The sequence below is a fragment of the Myripristis murdjan genome, chromosome 10 (assembly GCF_902150065.1).
Source record: "Myripristis murdjan chromosome 10, fMyrMur1.1, whole genome shotgun sequence".
Lineage (NCBI taxonomy): Eukaryota > Metazoa > Chordata > Actinopteri > Holocentriformes > Holocentridae > Myripristis > Myripristis murdjan.
This window is the reverse complement of record NC_043989.1, coordinates 17,895,167-17,918,857: the sequence shown is the minus strand read 5'-3', so window position 1 is coordinate 17,918,857 and position 23,691 is coordinate 17,895,167. Positions and strand designations below refer to the sequence as shown.

The 23,691-nt window shown below is 43.4% G+C and overlaps 2 protein-coding genes across 5 annotated transcripts in view; both read right to left on the bottom strand.

Annotated features, from left to right (window-relative positions):
- Positions 1 to 983: 983 nt before the first annotated feature.
- n4bp3 (NEDD4 binding protein 3) overlaps positions 984 to 23,691 on the bottom strand; it is a 26,790-nt gene continuing 4,082 nt past the window's right edge. The window contains exons 2-11 of one of the 4 annotated variants that reach the window (XM_030062411.1): positions 9,577 to 9,630; positions 6,548 to 6,828; positions 6,255 to 6,417; positions 5,276 to 5,488; positions 4,993 to 5,114; positions 4,628 to 4,829; positions 4,119 to 4,211; positions 3,753 to 4,004; positions 3,292 to 3,550; positions 2,040 to 2,425 (exon numbers count right to left, since the gene is read on the bottom strand). In XM_030062411.1, coding sequence (XP_029918271.1) covers positions 2,040 to 2,425; positions 3,292 to 3,550; positions 3,753 to 4,004; positions 4,119 to 4,211; positions 4,628 to 4,829; positions 4,993 to 5,114; positions 5,276 to 5,488; positions 6,255 to 6,417; positions 6,548 to 6,795 — 1,938 coding nt within the window. In that variant the 5' untranslated portion in view covers positions 6,796 to 6,828; positions 9,577 to 9,630. Of the gene's footprint in view, positions 2,426 to 3,291; positions 3,551 to 3,752; positions 4,005 to 4,118; positions 4,212 to 4,627; positions 4,830 to 4,992; positions 5,115 to 5,275; positions 5,489 to 6,254; positions 6,418 to 6,547; positions 6,829 to 9,576; positions 9,631 to 19,288; positions 19,359 to 23,691 lie in introns of those variants that run through there. The other 3 variants (XM_030062410.1, XM_030062412.1, XM_030062409.1) reach the window with 3 other exon arrangements.
- Positions 16,900 to 23,691, bottom strand: part of LOC115366787 (platelet-derived growth factor receptor-like protein) — a 14,537-nt gene continuing 7,745 nt past the window's right edge. Inside the window, exon 8 of the mRNA XM_030062416.1 lies at positions 16,900 to 16,942. The gene's annotated coding sequence lies outside the window, so the exon portion shown is untranslated. The remainder of the gene's footprint in view (positions 16,943 to 23,691) is intronic.

Genomic DNA, 23,691 nt, shown 5'->3' with positions numbered 1-23,691 from the left:
ATTTTGATGCATTATTGCCAGTTCAACTAAATCCCACAGGCATGCAAGATCTCAAGGTAGAGATTCTAACTGGAAAACAGGTTCCACCACTTCCTTTTATTTTACCACAAAACTACATGGGAATATTATCTTTTAATCACCTTATTAATTCATCAGGCGAACTGAATGAATGGCATGAAGCGCTGCAACTCTTCTGCAGAACCAAAACATACAGCATGAGGTAGGAATCCTGTCTCATCCCACTCCAGTAAATCATTCGACCTCTTCCGCACACCCATGTGAGCCGTGCAGTTATATTAAGCCCCAGTTTATATAATGCATTAAATGCCAAGGTAAGGGCCCTGTGAGTCAGCCACAGTTTATAACTACTCAGATTAGGATCTTGCATAAAACACATATTTTAGATGTTACTTGTGCATGCATACACACAAGAATGCACACTTTTAGCTTCCCTTTGAGAGAACTGAACTTCACCCGTGCCAGTATAACCCCGGCACGTCTCCTCCAGGCTGTACCTTTGATAGTTTCCATAGAAGTGGTAATTGCTTGAGCAAACAAAGATCCTCCTATGTTTCCATCACAGCTGACCTTCCACCCCCGGCATCCATAATTTGAGGGAGGAGGTCTGTAAGGCAGGGCCGAAGGGGAGAGGCTGAGATAAGGATCCTGGGCTAAACCTCTAAAAGCCAAATTAGACCCAAAAGCATGCACCACTGTTGTTTGCACTGTCATAAAGCTCTTGTCCCTGGATTTCACTGGCACAGCCACTAGAGATTTTGTCCCGTTCAGAGCAGGCAGGCATCTGAGCCCTGTGCTGAATCATGTCATCGGTTAAAAAGCAGCACTAACATTTAAACAAGCGATTTCTAGTCAGCCTTTTTCAGTTCAACTTACAGTACCTGTACAGGCCTGTAGAGTGTGTTGCCGCCTCCTACAACAACAGATGGCAGTGAGTCAAGTACCAATCTAACAACAGCTTTTACACCACTTGATAACTGTTTATTATGAATCCAAAACAAACGTAAAAGCCACATACTGTACATTTAAAGGTTTTCATTCCAGTAATTAGACGAGAGTCACAGTATGTTATTCCCTAGCACTGAAGGTCAAATGACAACCGGTTTTGCATTATAGAAAGAACAAAACGGGAAACAATTCTTGTAATGTCATCTGCATCATGCACTGGATGTCATTGGCTGGTTCTGTGCAAGAAATCGCTCCAACAAGCAGGACAATCTAATCCAACATTGTCATCTCCAGACCTCCTTTGTAGCATTCAAAAGATGTGGTAGCAGGCTATTTAAGACATCAGTGTGCTTGGGATACGATAACCAAAGGCCAATCAAATTGCAAATAATCATGTACAAATAAGGATATTTGGATATCATGTACAAAATATATTGATCACGTTGCATAAATTGGAATTTACATGGCAAAAATAGGTCCAATGTTTTCCAGTTCCAAAAATAGGATAAACCTTTTCTTTCTTTTCTTGATTGCAAAGAAATAGCATTAGTATCTTGGCATCAGACAGGTCTAATCCTAAATACTTAACCCGGTGATGCAGCTTTCCTCCCGGAGCCCAGGTTGTACCCTGACTTAAAAGGTGCTGGGATGTTACTGGGCCACACTAAATCCCTTTGAACCCTTTGGTCACTTAGAGTCAAAACTACACAGCAGTCCTAGCCATGTGTAACTACAAAATAAACACATGAAATAGTTAATAATCAGCATATCAGTTCAGTCACAGATGTTTATTTGTACAGGTATCTTTAGTGGGATAGTCTGGGTGGACAGATTTATACAGATTCAACTACTCTTATGTCATAGATAGATATAGCACGGAAATATTTTGGGTGCAGCTCAGCTAACCTCAGTACCAGTGTGCTCTGTGGCAGTTTATCACTCCAGTCCTTGCAGGATAAGGGCAAGATCCAATAAACAAAGGAGCATAGGTACAGGATAGCAAAGTTTAGAATGGCTGAAAGGTTGTAGGAACCAACAAAATGGTTTGCATTGGAACGGAGCTACTATTGCAGTCAGATCTCGGAGGATTCGATCCTCTCTATCCACGGCAAACCAGAGGCAGGTCTGTCCTCTTCTGCCTCTCCTGCTCTCTCACTCCTCAGTTCTGGCACTTCCCTTTCTAGTGTTCCACTGCTGCTGTCTCTTCTCCCCCCTCCTCCTCCTCCTCCTCTCTCTCTCCCTGCACTCAGCTGGTGCAGTTCCCTCTCCAGTGCTTCATTGCGGTGATACATCTCCAGGTAGCTGGCCTGCAGCTCCTTCTGGTAGCGGATGACCTTGTCCTTCTCAGTCTGCCATGTCTGCCTCTCTTCCTCGAAAGCCATAGCCTGGGCTTCGCTCTGGCGTCGCTCCAGCAGCAGCTCTGCACGCAGACGCTCCTCTGTCGAGCCGCCGCACCCTCCTGGAATGAAGAGGGCAGAATAAGTTGAACTACTGCAGAGAGGAGCAGAGGAAAGTGGGCTAAAATAATGAAAAACACGGCTACTTTTTATACGCACAGGGAGTTCCGCACTTGACCTGGTTACTAAAGTAACCCAGTTCTGGGTCAAAGCATGTAAACATCATATCTCAGAATAACCCAGTTTAACTCCTAGAGAAACCCAGTTTGGATGCATGGCTGACTGACATTTAACAGACAACTTGTTTCTTTTAAGTTGCAAAAAACATTTCCAGAGTTCTTTTTTTGGCATAAACGTGCATAGGTAGCAGATTCCAAAAGATAGAGTTCTGAGGCCCTCTTGCATATAACAAATATAATGCGTTTAATCAATTACCAACATGTTTCAGCTCAATTCATATGAAACATTTATGGTAGTCTATTGTTTTCACATTTTTAATGCTTGCCAGTGATTGATTAAAAGCTTCTTTATAATGTAAAGAAGCTTTTATTATTATTAAGCATATTATGCAAGATAGTCAGAGTGCCTGTTAACTGTTATCTTTGCAAGTCCATGCAAAAGAAAAAACAACTTGCAAATGTATTTTTTGTAACTTCATATCTCTGGACCTGTCTGAAGAGCACCTGTGCACCTTTTCATGCTGCACCAAACAGCCTCCTCAGCCTCTTAGTTGTTTTCTCTAACTTCTCTTAATTGGGTTTCCCTGTCTGCATGATACTCATTCACAGGGCATCAAAGGTGCACATAAACAGCTTAACCTGATTAAGAACTTAATCAGACTGATGGCCAGGTTACTCCAAGCATGCTTAACACAGCCAATTACGGACATGAACAGGTAAGTAACAGATAATGAAAGCAAATCGGCTACCTGCTGCTCCACATGAGGTGCTCTCCTCAGCTCCCCTTCCGTCCTCATGGGTGGTCTGAGAGGGGTATCTGCGGTGCTGTGCTGCCTGCAGGGCTAGCTTTAGCGCATCTATCTGGCTCTCTCGGCTGCGGAGCTCCGTGCGCGTCTCCCTGAGTTGCGTCTTCAGCTGGAAGATTTCACTCAGCTTCTGGGTCACTTCTGCCTGGGAGTCCCTCAGCTGCTGCTTCAACAGCGAGATCTCCCCTGACTTCTGGCAAACCTGAGAGAAAGAAAAATGGAAGAAGAAAGGTGAGGGCAGGACAAACAGGTCAAAAAGGACATGAATTTTTTCTGACCCCGTTGATCTTGATTGGTTTCATGCCAAAAGGACAAACAAGTCAGGTATTTGGTTATCTCTACTCTGTTCCCTCTAATTACCACCATTTTTCTCCCAGTATCTCCCCTATGTGTCAGGACTTCACCTCCCACTGGGTTTCCTCCAGGGTGGGACTGGTTGCCTTCGCCCTGGCTCCTGCCTCCGGGCTCCTCTCCCTCTTCAGGGTGTCGAGCTCCTCCTGCAGTCGGTTCTTCTCCTGCTGGGCCTTGTACAACTGCAACTGCAGGCTCCGCTGGGAGCGCTGGGTGTGCTGGGAAACCTGACGTAGCTTGGCGGCATACAGGCGCTTCAGCTCCTCCACCTCCTTCTCCCACAAGCGCTGTTTCCCTTCAAACACCTGCTTACAATGAGAGAGTGGGATGACACGTCAAAGGAGAGGCAGAGTGATACATACAGCGGATCGATGGCGAGGAACAGATGAAAACAAATACGGTGATGTTGTGTGACTCACCTGAGCGATCGCACCCTCGCTCTCATCCAGGTTTCTCCTCATCTGTTTCAGCTCATGCTCCTTTTCCACCAGGCGTTCCTCCAGATCCCGTACCTGAACAGGACGGACGTGCAAATGGCTTAGCAGTCTGTAGATAAGACTGAGAGGGAGTGAATCTTTGGCATAACAGAGATGCAATTTGATTCGCAATTCAGTAGTCAGCAATTCTATTTCAATCCCAATGTCTAAACCTTGATACAGGTCAGTGATTTAATTCAGTCCTTTTAGCCAAAATCATATCAATTAAATAAATATGTGCTGTAATTCAAGACTTTTATGTCAACATTAAAAATAAAAATCACTTTAAATTATTTTTTCTAAAAGAAAATATTTACAGCAAAAAGCTGGAATTCATAGTACCCTGTTAGATCACCTCAATGTTAAGTCTTTTTGTATTGTGACAGATCAATGCAGTTTAATCACTACAATTTATAATCAATGAAACATCCATCCACCCATCTGGTACTCACCACTTCCTCGACTGACATGGACAGTGTCAGATCGTAAGGGGGCGGAGCTTCCCCACCATATGGGGCCATGCGGCTGAGGGTCGCCATGCTCCGACATGATACAGCCATCTCGCCCTTCGCTACACCCCCTGACCCCACCGCCTTTGGCCCCAGAGAGGTGCGGTCCAGGGAGCCGATTGTATTGATGTGGCCCATAGATGCACTAGGAGAAGAAAAAAAATACAACCACGACCATTAAAATCTCTTCCATTATCACGGCCCACACGTCATTAAGCGAAAAAAAAAAAACAAAAAAAAACGATGACAGCAACATTTCTTTTGAACATTAAATATAAGCAGAGGTAAGACAATAGTGCTGGGTAGACCTGATGTGAGCCAGGTGTGGGCGGAAGGGAGGTCGGTAAGGTGGCAGGCTGCTCATGGAGTTATGACCTGAGTCAGACAGATTATCATCCTCCTGGCTCATCCCACGCACCGAGGAAAGGGCCTGCGTGGTGATAATTACAGTTATTCATAATGGCGGAATGACAGACAAATGATTCATTCGATTTACGGACATACGCTGAATAACAAATAGATATTTTGAAGAAACGCGCTGGGGCAAGACAAACATGACACAACGTAAGTGACGGTCATGCTTTAGGATACCTTGTTGCCACTGGATGTTGGTGCTCCATGACGAGAGGGTGAGGAGGAGGAGGAGGATGTGGAGACAGCCTTCGGGACATGGGCGTACTGCCTGTGCAGCCCATTGGAAAGGCCGTGGTCCATATCATCCGATTTGGAGGATGGATAGAGGTTTTGCATGGAGCTGAAGTTTTTCGGGGTGACAGGCTTGAACGCTGAGGGCCGAAAACGGGACTGGAGAAAGAGAATCATGGGGGCCAACGATGGTTAATGATGAGGACATTTTTAGGAGAAACTGAGATAGCTGAAAGTATTGGGAAAGGCTCAAGAGGGAAGACAAAGTGAGAAGATGAAGATTAAGTCAGCAAGATCTGACTCACAGCCAGGAATGCCGGGCTAAGTACCATAAATCACAATGTTTCTATTAAATCAATACTGTTCCATCTTCTGTGTTCTTACCTCTGATCAATTCAAGCAAAATGAGGTGGGATTTGATTGCTGTAATAAATTCAGCACACCGAGTGCTAGATTCTCAATCTATGCTGGTGAGCGGGAAGGGGGACAAGGTTGATTTATGTTAGTAACAGGCTATGAGGCTAGCGTTTTTACCCCCGGAGATGCATCACTGTGATACTGACCAATTTAACACAGACCCTGCAACCAATCACTGGCTCTATATCATTTATAAAAAGCAAACACCGGCTACTGGGAAGCCATTCATCTGCCTCTTGTTGTGTTAGAGCCACTGAATAAAACTCATTCTGCTATTGAAGGAGTCACGGCTTATTCTCTAAGAACTATGTTGCTATAATTGGAATAAGAAAGAATTTAGATCCCACTTAACATGCCGTTGTACCACAGAAAGTTTAGATCGCTGTTTCAAAGACAGGAAATTGCTGCTGGCACTACATCATAGATTCCTTTCGAATTGTGCTAAATTCCTCCATTTTGTGCCATGCTTTTCATGGTCAAAAACTGCAGCAACAACAACACGTCTTACCTTTTCATACTTGCCACCAATGGGCAGCGAGTTCTTGCCCAGATCTACTTCGGTGCCATCTTTATGGTAGACCTTGGTGTACATGCTGTCCTCTTCTCGACCATTGACAGAGGCAGAGATAATGTCCTTATTGCTGCTGCCTGGGTTTGCTTTAGCCTCCTTTCTGTTTGGGAGCACGGTTAGTCAACTGAGAGCATGTCCTCATTTTATACAGTAGCTTCCATGTCACCTGGAAAAACAGCAGAATCTGAGATTTTCTATGACAGCACCTGCTGCTCTACAGGAGCACCCACCTGGAGATGTTGAGGTAGTTGAGCAGCTCTCTCTGGTTGAAGCCCTTCTTCAGGAGCCCGTTGCTCTGCCTCGGCCTCACCTGGGGCACTGCCCGGTTGCCCTTGGTTGGGGACACGTCTGGCCTCTCCACCAGACTGCCTACACTTCCCATGCCGCAACGGGAGGTGAGCGGCGGGGCCGGGAAATGATCACGGAAGTTCTTGCTGGGGTCACGGGTCAGAGGAAGAGTCTGAACTGAGGTTGCCATTGGTTACAGGACAGGGTGGTGCTGTAAGGATCTCTGTGGTCAATAAAAGAGAGAAAAGGAGAAAATTGGCTGACTGCTGGCAGAGGAAGGAAGTAAACAGACTAATCAGATCTCTAAAACATAATTACATGGCTAACAACGAACTGTAATGACCAAGATAAGGCTTCAATGTGTTAACATACCATGTGCTCTGTAGCAATAAACCAGTGGAGGTTTATCGTAGGCAGCCTTCTATCAAGATGTATCTTAGACCTTTGACTTGGAAATCTCTATCATCTGGTACGTTTAGCAATTGAAATTCCACATTTGAACCCCGACAGAATAAACTCGGCAACAAAAATCTGAAAATCTGTGTCTTTTCTCCCTCATTGACTCTGAAAATTGAACTCCTCCTCTGTCCCTGAATGTGGATTTTGATCTCTGGAGAGGGGAGTGTGAGCTGACAAACATGTCATCAGCTGTGTTTCTCAGTAGACAGCTGTCTGTAAGCACACACACATGCAGTCATCCAGTTATCCCTATGCAAAACCTACGCAACTAGAGCAGTGTTACATACAACAATGTCCCTATAAATCCCAAACATGTGTTAAAATGTCTGTTTTATGCAATTGTCACAGAGGCTCAACATGGTTTTAAGTCTCTGTAAAGCTCATACATGCTTGCGTAACGCAGTGGTAAAGACAAAAGTCAGCCTAAAGGACCCGGTGAAACATGCAGTTTGTGAGGGTAATGTTGTTTGTTTGAGGGAGGGCAGCATATGCAACATCACAAGCCCATTACATAACTTCGACCCAACTAGGTTACTACAGCAGGGCTCATTCCTTTTGGAAAAAAAAAAAAAAAAAAAAAAAAGCTTCGGTGCTGTGGTAAACATCATGAACAATTTTAATCAAGCGCTGCAGTGCCTTATTTTGTTTGCGTATTTCCTGCATTCTTTAAAAATCATGTGTATCTAATTTGGAGATTATACAATCCCTTCATAAGTTTAGCATCAGTCTGAATGCGTTTCCAGTGCCTGAGTGGCTAGTCTCTGTGACTTTCAGGGTTTCTTGTGCCAGCTATAGAACAGCTGATGGAGAAAACATGTGCACAGTGATTAACACCTTCTCTTGACTTTACACAAATACCACGACAATGTTAAAGTACCTATATTTTACCCCCATCAGTCTCAAAGGGCTTGATTTCTGTTTTTGTGGCTCGTCCAGTTGTCCTACAAGGTTGAAGAGGACAACTCTCAATCTAAGTGGCACTGCTGTTTTGTCAACTCCACAGTGAGCGCCTCTTCAGTTCTATACTTCAATTCTTCTCCCTATACAGCCCAATAAGCTTTTTCTTTCTTCTCCACACACCCATCCCCTCCCTTCCCTCTTTTCAGACCACCTCATTAAGGATCACTATTGATTTCACCCTTTTGACCTCGCTCTTCCCGAGCATAAACACCCCCTGCAGCCGTAAAAACATTCTCAAGACCATAAAACACACATCCACGCCGTGTTTTTTTTTTTTTTCGACCATAAACAGGAATGAGGAGAGATAGCGCACACAGGCTTACTTTGACCTTAAAATTGAGACTAAAAAGTAGCATTTGGATTAACGAGGCAGGCTACTCCGAGTGCATGTGTAATGTTCCTCTAATCTAGCCTGCATTGTGAGCTATGAGATTAGGTATGAAAAGCTTGTTAAAAGTTAATAGCCTGATAATAAGAGCGCTACGTTGGAAGAATTAAGCGCTTCTGTGTGGAAATATTGGCCAGTTTTATCTGCAATGCTGTCCTTCATCTGTTTCGTAACAGTTGCAGCGTGAGATGCAGTAATGCGGCAAAAATGTCTAATTAAAAACCCGGGTCTTTTAAAGTATTTTTTTGTTTTGATACATTTTATTGATCCTCCAAGAGGAAAATTCTCCTGTTGCGGCACTGGCTCATCTGGCTAGAGATACTTTGGCAGGTATGGCTGCATGCAGGGTCAAACTATCTGTGTTGGGTCTGACCTAAATAACCAGAGATTGGGCAGTCCTGTTATCTGACCATGAGTTTGTCTCATTCAGTGCACACTCATGACACACAAACTCCCTAAAAACACCATGACTCTCTCGCTCATGTGCAAAAACACACACATTAACACATATGAGCACATGCTGTGGCTCTCTGAGATCTCCTCTTGCCGCTCACACAATCCACATTTATCAAGTGCTTTGCACCGCTGGCCTTAACGGTTAGAACAATTATGCAAAATGGTTAAAATAGGATAGAGAGCGCTGTGCAGCGGCAGCTCCAGCCCACTCCAGTCAGGGCTCTCAGCCAGTCCAAGATCAAAGAAGCCCAGGCCGCTCATGTTTGTATTCATGAGGTACTGTTTCCCCGATGTAAAACTTTCCACTAAAGCATCCGGCTTCTAATACGCCAATACAAACCAGGCTGAACGCAGTCGAAGGAAATTTAAAATAGGGACAAGTGGAAAAACACAGAAAACACAGTTGGGTGCTCAGTCTAAAACAAGACAATCTAGATGTTGTAAAAAAGGCAGCGCTTCAAAAAAAAAAAAAAAAAAAAAAGTCATACCTTGTGTTCATTTCTTGATTTTTATTTCATGTTTAAAGAAACACATTCTGGCCACACAAGAGGCAAGCCTTTTGGCTATGCAGAGCCTTTATTAATGAATGGAAGCATGAAATGTGCCAGCTTGTCTCTCAGTTTCTTTCTCTAAGCATGGATTAAAAATCAAGCGATGAGGTAATAAAGCATGGGAGTTTTTTTGGAGAGGTGCTTTTTCTGTACCTACACAGTCAGAGGATCTCAGTCTTCCCTGGAAACCGGGCAATCAGTGATGATGAATCTAAACAATAATAAGACACAGCGTGAGCAGGTGTATTAGCTAATGATCCAGTCAGGATGCTGAGTCTTACTGGGTCCTCCAGGGTCACGACGTGAGCTATGCGATGGATGTGAGTCAGTGGAGGTCAAGGCTAATGTGCATGCATGTGTGTCTCACTCCATATGAATAAATCATGAGTGTCAAATCCAGTGGCCACTTGCCAAAGCCTGACACAGTATTTTTAGTTACAGTGCTTTACCCAACTTGTGTATTGTAGCTGCCAAAGACACGAGGAGAAACCAATCAATGCTGTATGGGAAGCTGAGAGAGAGAGGGAGAGGGAGAGAGAGAGAGAGAGGGAGAGGGAGAGAGATCCCACGGCAATTCTTTTTGGGTGGATAGGAGGATAAAAATCCTTTTAGGCTGCAACCACAAATCTAGCAGGACTGAAACAATCTTGCATCCAGTTGTTTTCCATAATTGCCTTCTAGTTTATGGGCCTGAGTAAGCCAGGAGACACAGTAAGATTTACAGCTCAGCCCTGACTAGCCAAGGCAGGGGCCCTGAAACACAACACGCCCCTTTAAATCAAGCACACACACACACACACACACACACACACACACACACACACACACGGATCAAAGCCGTTCTAAAAAGGTTGGTTTAATTGAAAAGTCCTCTGTTCTTGATTTATGCCTCCTTACAAAGCTGTGTTGTATCAAATGCTACTGCCTTTGATAAAACATAAAAATACAGTTGACATGAATGATTGTGGGTGCTACAAAGACTACAGGTGGGATTCTCTGTCCCTGTAACACACCTACACCTTTACCTGCATCGGACAGGCTACAAAGGACATTCTCTGTCTTTGTCTCTGACTCTGTTGAAGAAGTTTGTCAAGTGAAATGAGCTCTAGCTATATCATTTGCAACTCTAAAATAAAATGAATTACCTGCCTTTCTTTATGCACTCAGATTATATTATCGTACTGATTACACTGCGTTCAGCTGCACACGCTCACATCATTTGACAGTCACTGAAGGGAGGTAGTACCTGCTGAATGTAGCTGAGTGTTGTTATAATTAAACAGTGGGACTGCGTGCTGTTTATCTAAAGCAAGATTGCAATTTTGACTGCTTCAGTTTCCAAATGGCAAAGTGCTGCAATTATCTCCTCTGAGGTAAAGATGCTTCAGACGGTGTTTTTGTGCCTTAGACAATCCCTTTTCGTTACACTCAAACTGAGCACATTTAAAACTGCGAGTGTTCCCACTGCTTGTCAGATGTGAAATTCCATGGCTTTTCCATGACTAAAAGGCTGAATTTCCATGGCTCACAGAATATAACCATAACAAATTGTTTCTTGACTTGACCAAAATTTTAAAAACTTCACATTCAGAGAGGCCTTATCAGTTTACTGTTCCGTGTTACCATACATTCAATGTCTCATTTTCAGGACACAGCCAAAGTGATGGGAAAAGTTAACACAACATAGAGATGACGGAAAACACTGCATTTGGTAAATGACTAGTAAACTGAGTTTTTACACAGAAGCTGCCGAACTTCTATGATAATGAACTGAACTTGTTGATTTTAGATTAACGTTAGGCTGCCAACTTAACTCCTGGCCGGGGATTACAGATGAAAAGTAGCCTCCAGGATAATTCTGGCCTATTTACAGTAATGCTTATGAATAAGCACTGACCCTGAGAAATAAACTGAATAAATAAATAACATAAATTACTGGTCCCAAGAACTTACTTGATTCCCTGACTTTTCCTGTCTGAAAGTATTTTCCAGGAATTCCATATCTTGTGGGAACCCTGAATTGCAAAATATTTGTTTTGAATGAATGAATGAATGAATAAAAAGGACCATTATCTGATTTTTGTTAGTATTGTGCAGCATTATTAGATGGGGACTGAAAGAGGAAAGACCTGAACGTACAGTTGAGAGGGTTGCGTCTCCTCTAAAGGCTTAAGGCTTCAGTTTTGGGAGTCTTCTCAGGGCAACATCCTAACTCATCTAGAAAACCATATCACCGCTGCTTTCTCTGCAATCACAGAGGAAACAAAACGAGCAGGCTCAGGCTACAGCCCCTGAGAAGAGGGCTGCGAGGACGCTTTCTCCTAAAATATTGTAATCAAGTCTCCTGTGGGAAAACAAAGCGTCCACTGGAACACTTGAGCTCTGAGAGGGGACATTTCAAACCCCGAGAGACAAGCAGGTCGCCGCCGTGTGCGAGACAGAGGAGAGAGACAGAGGGAAGCCAAATTCCAAAGATGCTTTGCAGAACACAAGCTTAGGCTCGTCCGTTTGGATGCACAAAACGCTCACTCCTACAAACTCACACTTGGATGTGTGCAGGTCACTGAATGCAACCCTGAGAAAAAAAAAAAAAAAGCATGTGTATGGCTCGGTAGCTAAGAAATAGCTACCGACCCCTCTGCCGCAATGAACACCCTCTTCCCTCAGCGCTCTCTCTCCCCGGTTCCCTGATGAAAGTTTGTTTTCATTTGTGGAGGGATACTTTGCGGGTTACATCTCATACTCCCACACAGCACACACTCTGATACATTATGTAAGCTCCATCAAAGCTGGGCTTGCTCGTTTTCTCAGCTGATAGTGGTATGCATAAAAAAGCTGAGGCAGGATTTTTAATGAGCTACTACACTTACTTATTCTACTTTACATGAAAATTGCAGCAGTAAATTCAAATCCTGCTCTAATAGCCCGATAGCGTGCCAACTGGGACAGTTTCAGTGGCCCAGGAGCCAAAAATGTAATGACAGCAGATTGAGGTGGGCTGGTGTGGTTTCAGAAGTTTGACTCAACATGACAAAAGGGGAGCTCCTGCCAGATTCCACAACTGAACTCCAATCATACAAAAGAGAAAAAGTCATGTTAAATCAATAAGCCATAGCATTTAGATATTGTTTTGCCAACTGATGCCGTATAAAGGTGATTCAATCTATCCTGCGTTCATGAGAGTATTGACGTTTGCCTTTTCCACAGCTGGTGTTGAGGAGATTTTAAGAATAGTTTAAACATGGGCGCCCTGGTGGCTCACCGGATAAGAGCATGTACCTTGTACCAGGGCCGAGTCCTGATCGCAGCGTCCTGGGTTTGAATCCGGTCTCAGACACTTTGCTGTATATTACCCCCTCTGCCTTTCCTGTCTCTCTCTGTAACTGTCAAACAGTAGTATTTTAAACATGTCGTCATGAATGATCCCCCCTTGAAACTATCAGTAACTTGTCAACTGTGATCATGAACTTCCCCATGATTTGTGCAGGTCACCCTGGATTCAACTTTTTATTTTGTAATATACACTGTCATTTCCGCACAAAACGTTTTGGCCTGTTGGTGGCACTGTAGCAAACCACTTCATTTTAATTTTGTAGATGATTTCTGGATTGGCTTTGTAGATTATGCGGATTTTGCTATCAATGTAAAGATACATAATTTCCCAAAAAATCAATCAAATTTGGGTCTGAGATATGAAGCATGAAGCTAAAGGCCCTGTTGGCCTGGTGGTGCTGCTGTGACAGGCCAAACGGGTTTATACTGAAAATGCCAGACCCCAGTGTCAAAATCCATCTCTCACCCACTTGTTTTGCAAAACAGACGAGCAAAGGCTGAGGGATTGCATGTGATGGACAGAAGGACAGACAGAGCGGAGCCCAATCCATAGTCCCTTCACCATAGTCCAATCAGTGGAATTTAAAAATACCAAAATAGAGCAGTGAGATGAATCATTCCCTAAAGTTTTGACTAATTCCAATCATCCAAGATACTGTGTGGGATAGATGGATGCAAAAAAAATAGAATCCTGCAGATTATCACTCCAAATAGTAATACATGGGGATTTGTTAAAACACCAAAGAGGGCACAAACACACTCTGAAAGTTGAGGAAACACTCTGGGTTCTCCACTAGTTACTCCAGTATGACTCCACCACTGCCACCACTGCCCCAGCATCATGCGTGAATTCCTTCCTTTACTCTGACACTGAGGTGTTTTGGTTTTCTGAGCGAGTGCCCACACATGAGAAATTAGTCAGCAGCAGCAGGGCGAGCAGCGCTGGAGGCCAAGGAGGAAGGAACCAATCCAGACGTGAAGCAAAGGAGAGCAACACTATCAGATTGACTGTTACGTGCAAGGGTGTAATGAGTGAGTGGCTCTGGCTGTGGGGCATGTCAGCAGTGGAGTGCACAGCAGCGGCAGCCTCTAATTGTCAGAGGGTTATTCATTATGGATGGGAGACAGACAGACAGATAGACCTCTTTCCCCTCCTTGCGCCCTGAGGCCCTCCAGAGGAGTGAAGATGTTGAAAAAGGAGGCTACAGAACATTCCTCTCTCTCTCTGAAGACAGCTTGTGTTGGACCATGCAGTATCACGCATTTGTGAAATCTGACAAGACACACGCTACACATGGACATGGAAATGTGGGGACATCTTGATTTACACTGCCTTGAGGTGTTTTTCCTGTACAACAGAGCAGAGAACTTTGCATCAAAGCTTGACATTCATTTCATGACCAAGATGAGCAGCACTCTTTCTGTGAGACATGGCCCATAATTCAGTAAATGGTCGCATGTGGTGGTGCTAAAGCTGAAGGCCCACTGTTTAGCCTCACACTGTGTCTATTGATGACCACCGCGTGAGTCTTTATGGAGGCCAACAGGTCATATTTGGTCAAAGCTGTAGATTGAGAGCACGGCTGAGAACAAATGGATTCCTGCAGACAGTCGGAGCTGACAACAGCGGTTTTATTCTACAGGCAGTGATGAGGCAGTGAACATGAATTTGGAGGAGAACTGAGGGAGCCTATGGATGCATGATAATGGATAAAACCTCCTTTGACCACCAGACTATTATTGGACCGGGAATACTCTAACGTTCTGGGCAAAGTGCCATTTTTCCGACTTACACCGACTGAGACAAGATGTTCGATACCATTTTCATCTTTGTACTTCCAGTGTTTTGGTAGCATTTTGTGTTAGCTTAGCATAAACACTTGAGGTGTATGGGAGTCATTAGCCTTGCTCCGTCAAAATGAAAAAAAAATAAACCTTACGGCAACTCCAAAGCTGACTTATTTACATTGTGTATCATGCGTATTTGAAATATTTGTGTTGGAATAAGAGAAATCCCTAACCCCTAAAGAGTTAAGAGACACTTGAAACTTTTATGTGAAGACTTTCACCAAAAGAGGTCAATTAAGTTTCCTCTACCTGTGCCTGACCAGCTCCCTGCAGTGTATTAGCAGCTGTCAGCCTGCTGGTGGCGGTCTGCACAGGATGAGCTGGCCTTTACAGCCACTGCTGACTTCACAGTATTGTATTTCTGCACAGAATTCAATTACTGGCTCTTACGACTGTAGCGATGTTGGGGTTTTCTGGGGTGACTGGTTGCGCTGGCCTTTCATGGAACCTTATTGATCTGAATCGGACTGAGGTTACATAAGGCTGTCAGAGAGGACAGCACAACAGGAAATGGGTATAGAGGAAGCTATCCAAAATTACTGTCTCCTATTTACTGGAGAATTCATTACAAGCCACCTGTGTTTTTAAGTTTTGAATGCGTCTGCTCAGATAAAATGACTTGAGTTTGCAAGGAGAAAGTGTTCATTGCTATAATCCCTAATTTTTTTTTTTTTAGATTTAGCCTAAATGAGTGCCTCTGTTGATCCCATGTGAGGTTAAGAGTTCAACCTGTGTGTGTATGCGTGAGTGTGTGTGTGTGTGTGTGTGTGTGTGTGTGTGTGAGAGAGAGAGAGAGAGAGAGAGAGAGAGAGAGAGAAAGAGAGGGAGAGAGAGATTAGTATTAGTACCAACAGCATAGAGGAAAGTGCCTGAGTGTTTGTTTTAAATGACATCTTCTTCCCCTTCATTCATATGACATATGCATGCCCACACACATACACACAAACTCACACACCTTTCACTACCAGTCCACGCATCACCCTGAGTGATGAAAACAATGCACATAAATGCATGCCCACACACTCCCGCGGACTTACACTTAAGCAAATACAACTGGCATTGAAAACCAAACCAAATTTCGCAAGAGCCCCAGACATGCATTTTGTTTTTCCCCAAAGCAGAATTTCCAATTTCAAGTCTGCACTTTCCATTTTTGAAGTAAGAGATGGCAAATCCTGCATCAATAATCTGAATGTTGGTGTGGGGAAAAATAATCCCTGTATGTAGTAAAAACTCTGAGCCATTAGGGGTCTTTCTGAAATAGAACCAAATCCTTAAGTGAGAAATTACGTCCCCACCTCATGAGAGAGCTGTGCAGCACAAAGATGGAAATGAACAAAAAATGAACAACAAAAGATGTAGAGCAATTTTGACCAAAATTGGAGGGTTGCAGCATCTTTTTGCAGGAATCCTGTGTGTAAAAATTACACTGGTTAGCCAAACTGGGGAGCTCTAAATAAAGGTCAGCATTTTTAACTCAAATGGGACGTCTCCACTGGTCTGACTTTGAGATTTGAAAGGAGGATGCTCTGTAGCTCTGCGTTCTGGTGTTTAAGAACTTACACTGATAGCCCAGAAGCCCGAGGGCGGTATTATTAAAGGTCAGCAAGTTTACTTGTCCGAAAGTGCTGCAACACAGCAGTGATGCATCACTCCCCCAGCTTTTGTCCAAATCCGATCAGCAGCGTCTGAGAAATCGCATGAAATGAGCAGATGGATGAACGAGTGGGGAACATTTGCAGCAGAGACGCAGACATACAGTAATATTTTCTCACGCAGCTTGTTTGGAATTCGTGAGAGAGCAAACGATGTAACGACAAGTTATTTATTTAGCCTAATCCTGAATCCAGTCCAAGTTCTCTATTTGAATTCTGTTCACCTTGTGATCAAGCGAGGCCTCAGACAGTGTTTGCAAACTGTTGCTATCAGCAGAGGCGGCACACACAGAGCCGAGGTTCAGGGAGGAGAATGTAAAGGGAGAGAGGGGTGTGAGGAAACAAAAGTCACATTCCTTACATTTCTCACCGGGTAATTATTAATGTGTGCCTTCACATAACTGGTGCAGTGCCAATATGGGCAATGTGGAGGGCCCCTGTCGGTAATGCAAAGCAGCTTGGTTCCCAGGAGAACTGAGGTGGTTATAGCAGACTTATAATGACTGATAATTCTACCTTATAATCAGAACAGGGTATCCTGCTACTGGTCCTAAATTAAGCTGGAAAAGATAAAAGCATGACAGAGCAAGCTTCTTATTAAGTTCATTATAAAGAGAGCAGGGGGTGGGGAGGGGGACTCTCTCTCTCTCTCTCTCTCTCTCTCTCTCTCTCTCTCTCTCTCTCTCTCTTTCTCTCTCTCTCTCAAAAAGGATCCTTTGTTTCCTGGAGCGGTTCATGTAGGAGTCACCGTTCTGTGATTACAACGATAGAAATGGAGTGGTTCCCACATCGACCCACACCTGAACCATTTCCACTGAACAGCTCATGTTTGTTTGTGTGTGTGAACACTTGTGCGCACACACACACACACACATACCGGATGTTATGGACCACACAGTGGATGAATGTGTAGACTGCGCTGTGATCCTCTCAACCAGCTGAACAACAGAGGTCGGCACCTCAGAGGGATAATGAAGATAATTTTTGCAGATATCAATAATAACTATTACGACGCAGTCAGTCCATCACGATATTGAAACCAATACTAGTCAGAATAGGGAATGTGAATGATTAATCAATCTTCAATTAATAGTCATAAACTAATTTAGTGATAGCTGATTAATCAATGGTTGGTTTATTATAGATTTAGGCTCTTTCCTATATTTTCCTGTAGTAGCAGGTATATGTATTATTGCATTGATTCAATACATTACATGAATTAATTCTATTACATTCATGATATTACATTAAGTTAAAATAGACAAGCACAACTTTGCACACTGCCTGGCTGCCTCTCATTACTAACCATTTCAGGACTACAGCGTTCATAGATTTGATAGAGGAAATAAAACATGTTGACATTCACAAACAAAATTATAACGTCACAGAAAATTGAACAAAATTTATTAGAAACACTGATAAAAGCCACTGCTTTGGCATAAGAAGACGTTTTGTCAGAAAGCTCATGAATAGTTGTAGTTTTATATGCATAATTTTACTTTTTTTTTATTGTTTTATATTCATTTCAAATTTTCTAAATATTTTTTCAAATTTATTAGTTTTCTTTGCCTTTTTTCTTACTTTTGTCCTGTAAAAATATTTTATATTGTTTTATTTGTACTCTTCACAATGACAAAAAAGCATCTTCATAGCCCAAAATAGCAATTTTCTAATAGTTTTGAAAATACTACTACTACTACTACTGCTGCTGCTACTACTACTACTAATAATAATAATGATAATAAAAAAAAATGTTAAAATGAAAGCTCATGGGCTCTTGGGGTTTCAGAAGGTTAATGAAACATCCAAAAATCTGCAAACCTAAATCAGATCCCAGCCAAATTTTTGTCCAATCTTATCTTCACGGTGACGCTAGAACAAGGATTGAGCAGGACAGGTGAAGCCTGTGCTGCAGGTAGTAAACACTGATGCCAAGTCCGATTCTGTGTGAATCAGCGGTTTCTCTCTCCCATGGAGTTTCTGTGTAAATAAAGCAAGTGTTTGTTGTTTGTCAGCGCCGAGAAACAGCACAGCGGGAACAACTGAAACTAGACTGGCTCGACCTACTTGGGTGATGACTGTGCAGAGCGATTACAATGAACAACAGGACAAAAAGAGGATGATAACATTGCAGTGAAATGTCAACGTAACGAGGAACACTTTGCACTGTGGGCTTGTGACATTTTCCCTGCAGCTGCTCAGAATAAAGACAAACGGTCTTGTTAATCTAAGAACAAAGTCAGCGTGCTGAAATCGTGTTACTAATTTTGGGTACGACAGCAAACAAAGAAAAGTCCCAGGGGAATTCCATCAGACCAGCGGTTGTCAACAAAAACCACATAAACAGAGAGCGTGTAATGGAACTAGGAACATTATTTAAGCTATTAGCAACAACTCAACAGAGCAGATAATCCTGTTTATTGTTGTTTATGCTCCATGTGGTTCCATTTTGACTCACTGAAATAAACAGTGGCCACTAATTAGCAGGCCTGTTCAGTGCTGGAAGTGAAAGGGGAGGCTGAGACTGCTGCCCCACGTGACGTCAACCACCCAGGAGAAAAGATTTAGTTTAAAAGTTCGCCAATACCAGTTCATCTCCATTGCAAATAACCTTTCCCTTTGGGCAAAGTAATCACCAAACAGATTTCTCCTGCTGCTGCTGCCTCCTCCGCAGATTAAGCCTTTCTTTGACAACGCTGCATTAAATCACAGCATGACTTCAGACCAGCTGGAAGTCAGTGACTTGTAAATAGGTGAAACTTTCCTTAGAGTAATGCCAGGAATATCGGAAATAAATGCATATAGCCTATGGTAATGGGTTTGATCTGAATTGCATTACCATAACCTGCATAGCTCAGGTGCTTGAGGCGGCTATAACAATATTTACCAACACTGAGGCTGCTGAGCCTAGCTAAAAGCCTAAAACTTTTGACAGGCAGCTGAAATACAAAATCACAATCAGAGGATCTAAAGAAACGCCTAAATAAAATGCCATTGTAGATAAGCTGGGAAAACAAAATAACAATAGTTTACCTGTCAACTAATCCACCTGAAACTTCAGTTCTGTGCTCTTGGTCCCATGCTCACTCTATTTCCCTCTCTCTCTCTCTCTCACTCCCTCTCTCTCTTGTGTGCATGCTACTCATTATTACACCACATGACTTCCTGTTTCCTGGGTACTGATGGCAGCAGGGAGGTGTGGATGGGAGGGAGCTGTATGGTATGGAGTCAGTCTGCTAACCCCTTCCCTTCCACCGACCCGCAGGACACTAGAGGATGACATTACACTGATCTAAACAGAGGCTGATCCTAATCTGCGCCTGAGGACAATTCTCATGGGACAGTCCCTGAAAAGACAGCATCATCAGCAAAGATGCATCTAAATATTTCACACTGGAATCTGGTAGAACCGCTCCGTTGCACCCAGCAGCAGCTGTACTCCAGTCTCAACACCACTGAGAGAACTGGGTGCTTTTCTTCATCTTGATCCAAAGCCCTCCTCCTCCACCATCTCGTCTGCTCATCTCTTGGTGCACATTCATGCAGGGCCCTCTCAGGGGCCACTGTGGCAGGACCTGTTCTCCCAGTTCAGAAACAAAAGCCCAGAATGCCAATGAGATTTGAGGCGGTCAATCCAGACCTGCCACTGACATCTGAGAGCCAGCTTCACCGGAAAAATATCAATGGTGCTGTGCGTCTTGTTTGCTTATGGATAATAACACAATAACAAGGGATCAGACTCGGGTTAAGAGGCAGACAACAGGGACGCAGAGAAAGAGGGATGAAGGTAGGGAATAACTGAAGTCAGAGAGAGCACACAGAGAAGGAGGAAGTAGAAAATGAGGGTATGTGGGGATTGTCTTCTGGACAATGGCCTGAACAGAAATCGCCCTTTCTGGGGCTGGGTTACTGGACGGGTTCAGCACCGTATCAGGTTACATAACTCGAGTTGGAGACGCTCACTTCTGAGGAGGGAGAAAAGAGAGAGCATTGTTCTCTCCTCCTTGCCCAGGAGAGACCGACTCCTTTCTTCTCTCTTCACTCTCTCACCATGTGATCTGGGCCACGGAGCTGATGTGGGTGCCAGTTTCGGGAGATGTGTGCCGGGGGAGGGTGTTATCTGGGATTCCTAACGCTGGCACCAATGGGTGGGCACACCGGAGCCCCAGCTAATAAAGCAGCTTGCCAACCAGAAATGCAATATATACAGTTTGCAGAATTTGGCAAACCATTAAAGACATTCCACAGCTAGAGCTGGATGTTTCATGGTGCCTTATGGCCCGGCTGCAATTTAAAAAAAAAAAAAAAAAAAAAAAAAAAAAAAAAATCAGCTGACAAATGAAAAACGGGATAGCCCCATCAAAGCCAAGCAATACATTTCTAACACTTGAGCAGGTGCTGCTGTATCCTTGTCATTACGTCTGGGCCCCACAGGCATATCCAGTCTCAGATTCCTCAGATTCTCAGTTGTAAGTCTCCCAGCTGGTCGACAGAGCCACTCCAGCAAAAAAGACTGCGAACCTGAGGGAGTGGTGAGGGTGCGGCATAGCGAAGGGATGATATGCTTATTCACAATATGACTTGAAATATGATATGGGCTTCACAGTATGAATACAGTTGGGACTAGTATAATCGCTAATATCGGTGTCAGTCACGTTTTTTTTTATTTTTATAAATAAATAGTAATGAAATTTTAAGTCAATAGTCAGTATTAGTAAAAGTTTTACAAAGATATCTGGTAGGCTAGTCCAATTACTTTTTTGTTAGATGTACAGGCGGACTTTATGCTGGACCTCTAAAAGACCTGTGGGTCCACACAATGTAACCATAACAAGGTGACTGAATTTCTAATCGACTTACATTCATTCTCGACAGCCTTTCTCTAAACAGAAAAAAATAAAATACTATATTAAATACTGTACTAAATCAAAGTTAACTGATGACTATGTCTTCCTGTGCAAACTTTGGTTTATTCACTGCAAAAAATGCCCATCTTACATCATATTCATCATATTCACTCTGAAAACTTTGAAACTAGTGAAAAATCTGCTGGTGGGATGAGAGAAACCCAGTTCTTTCCACTGTCAATCAACTTTTTTCCAGAATTCCTTTGAGTCATTTGCATGATGCCTGCGGGCTAATCTGCCGTATTTCAAAGGATTTTTACTTGCTCCCAAAGAAATTCCTGAAACAAGTAAAGATTTTAACACTGATTGTGAGACTAAATCAGTTCTTAAGGTGTTTTTTTTTTTTTTTTTTTTTTTTTTTTTTTTTTTTTGCAGTGTTCTGAGCCACAAATCATTTTAGCGGCGACACTGGCTTAGTAGAATGTAAATCATTTAAGAATGTCATTATTACATTCAAATAATGTAATTTCAACAAACACTGAGAAGTTGTGATGGGCGAGCCGTCTCATTTGTGATCACTACAGCACAAAAAAAAAAAAACGGAGCTGATATGCATGGTTAATTTTTATGCTGCACGATACATATTGTTACACTGCTGTGTTGCAATTCACTGAATTTCAATTCATCGTCCCACCCCCAGTGGTGCATGTGCATGTGTTTCTATATGCATGTGTTCCTGCAGTGGAGGGTGGATGGATGGAAAAGGAGTGAGTAGAGGAAAAGTAAGAATCCATAAGAAAGATGGCTGACAGTGTGTGAGGATACATACACAGATAAATACAAGGGAGAAACTGGTGGAGAGATAACAAGAGAAAGAGACGAGCGGGAGCCTGCTTCCAGTTAGCCTACCTGTCTGACCAGTCATCGAGACGAGACGACAATATGGGCCAGACTCATTTCCTCTGCCTAAGCCCTACTGGGCAATAACCTTCCAGAAAGCAGCTCTTGAAGGCATGCTGGCTGGGGCGCACTGGCAAGTCTGTCTGGCTCTTGAGAGAAGAAATAACCTTATCATGGATCAGACACCTATATGCCCCCCCACCTGAGCTCAGTCATCTCTGTAAAGAGCACCGAGTCAGTTAGGACAGATTCTTTCTTCGAGGATAGGGGCTGACATTTGGAAATTTCCTAAATGGGGATTAAGAAGAAGCTAGCTGAAAAGTCACATTCCACACGGAGAAACAGGAACAGACTATTAAGACCTTATTCTAAAAAACAAACAAGAACACTAAGAAGGGAAAGTGCAGCGCTAGTAGGCCTTAACAAGTGATATTAGCTACGATGTTATCTAAGAGAGAAGTGAGCGGTTCACAGTAGAATATAACCTTTAAATCCACAGAATTGATTTTATGTGAAAGAACGGGAAAAGGATGCAAAAGCGATCCAAAATCCTGCGGCAGGGAGTGAGTGTGTGGCCGAGCTGATATAAATAATCAACAATACCCACATGCAGAGGAGCACTTTGACCGGTGGCCTTTTGTTCTGCAACGCTACAACTCTTCAGACTAAATAAAACAGATAAGGGCCGAGAGCTCTGCACATGGGATCTGTCCAAATACACACACACATACACACACACAAGGTAGAAATTACTGGGGATATCTATAGGAGGCAGGTGAGAGCGGTGGGGCGGGCAGGCGCTCCACAACGGGAGATAAAGCCGATCAATAAAAACACAAGGAAGCGATAAGGCTGAGCAGGGGTGAACACATCGCAACTAAGTCGCAGGGAAATGGGCCACATTAGTTAACAAGACAATGGTCCCGGGACGACATACTGCCAGTGTAAGCAGCCAAGACCGGCTATTTCCGTCTGCACTCTGAGTTGGTGACATTTAGAGACAAAGGCCACAGTATGGGGTCCGTCCCGCCTCCCACACTCTAGGACCTTTCCCCTTTGAAGGTCAGGGGGTCCGGCCTGTCCCATGAGGATAAGACCATTGTTTGGCAAGTCAGGTGGCTGGTCAATCGACTGCACAACCAGCCGGTGGAGCAGTAAAACAAGCAATGCTCAAGCACACACAGACGTCACAACATGTAAATATTAAAGAGTTTACTGAAGTTAGCTTGTCTTGCAAATGAAGTGCCAGCTTGTAAAAGTTTGTAAAACTTTTAAAGACAAATTTCAGTACCCTTGGATGTTGCTGCTGTTATCACCAATCTGTGACGTTCAGTGCATTCCAGGGCTTATTTTGTGATGAAGAGCTGTAAATTGCTTGTTTTCAATGACCCGCTTTACTTCAACCAGCCTCATCTTCCTCTAAACCAGTTAATGATTTCCTATATTTACCAGAGTGCCTTCGATGGCCCCTAAAGAAAGGGCATTCTCCTGTGTGTCTCCTGTGTGTTGCACATGTAAAAATGGAGAGACAGTGATAAATTAAGAGCTTAACTTGCATCTGTTGAGGCTTCTGTCAGTGGATAAATTGGCATTTCTTCCTCTTCTGTGATGGATTTCTTCCTTCAGGACTGCTGAGTGTTCGTGGAAAATGGTGGCTATCTGGTTAAATGTTTTGACACTAAAATGCTT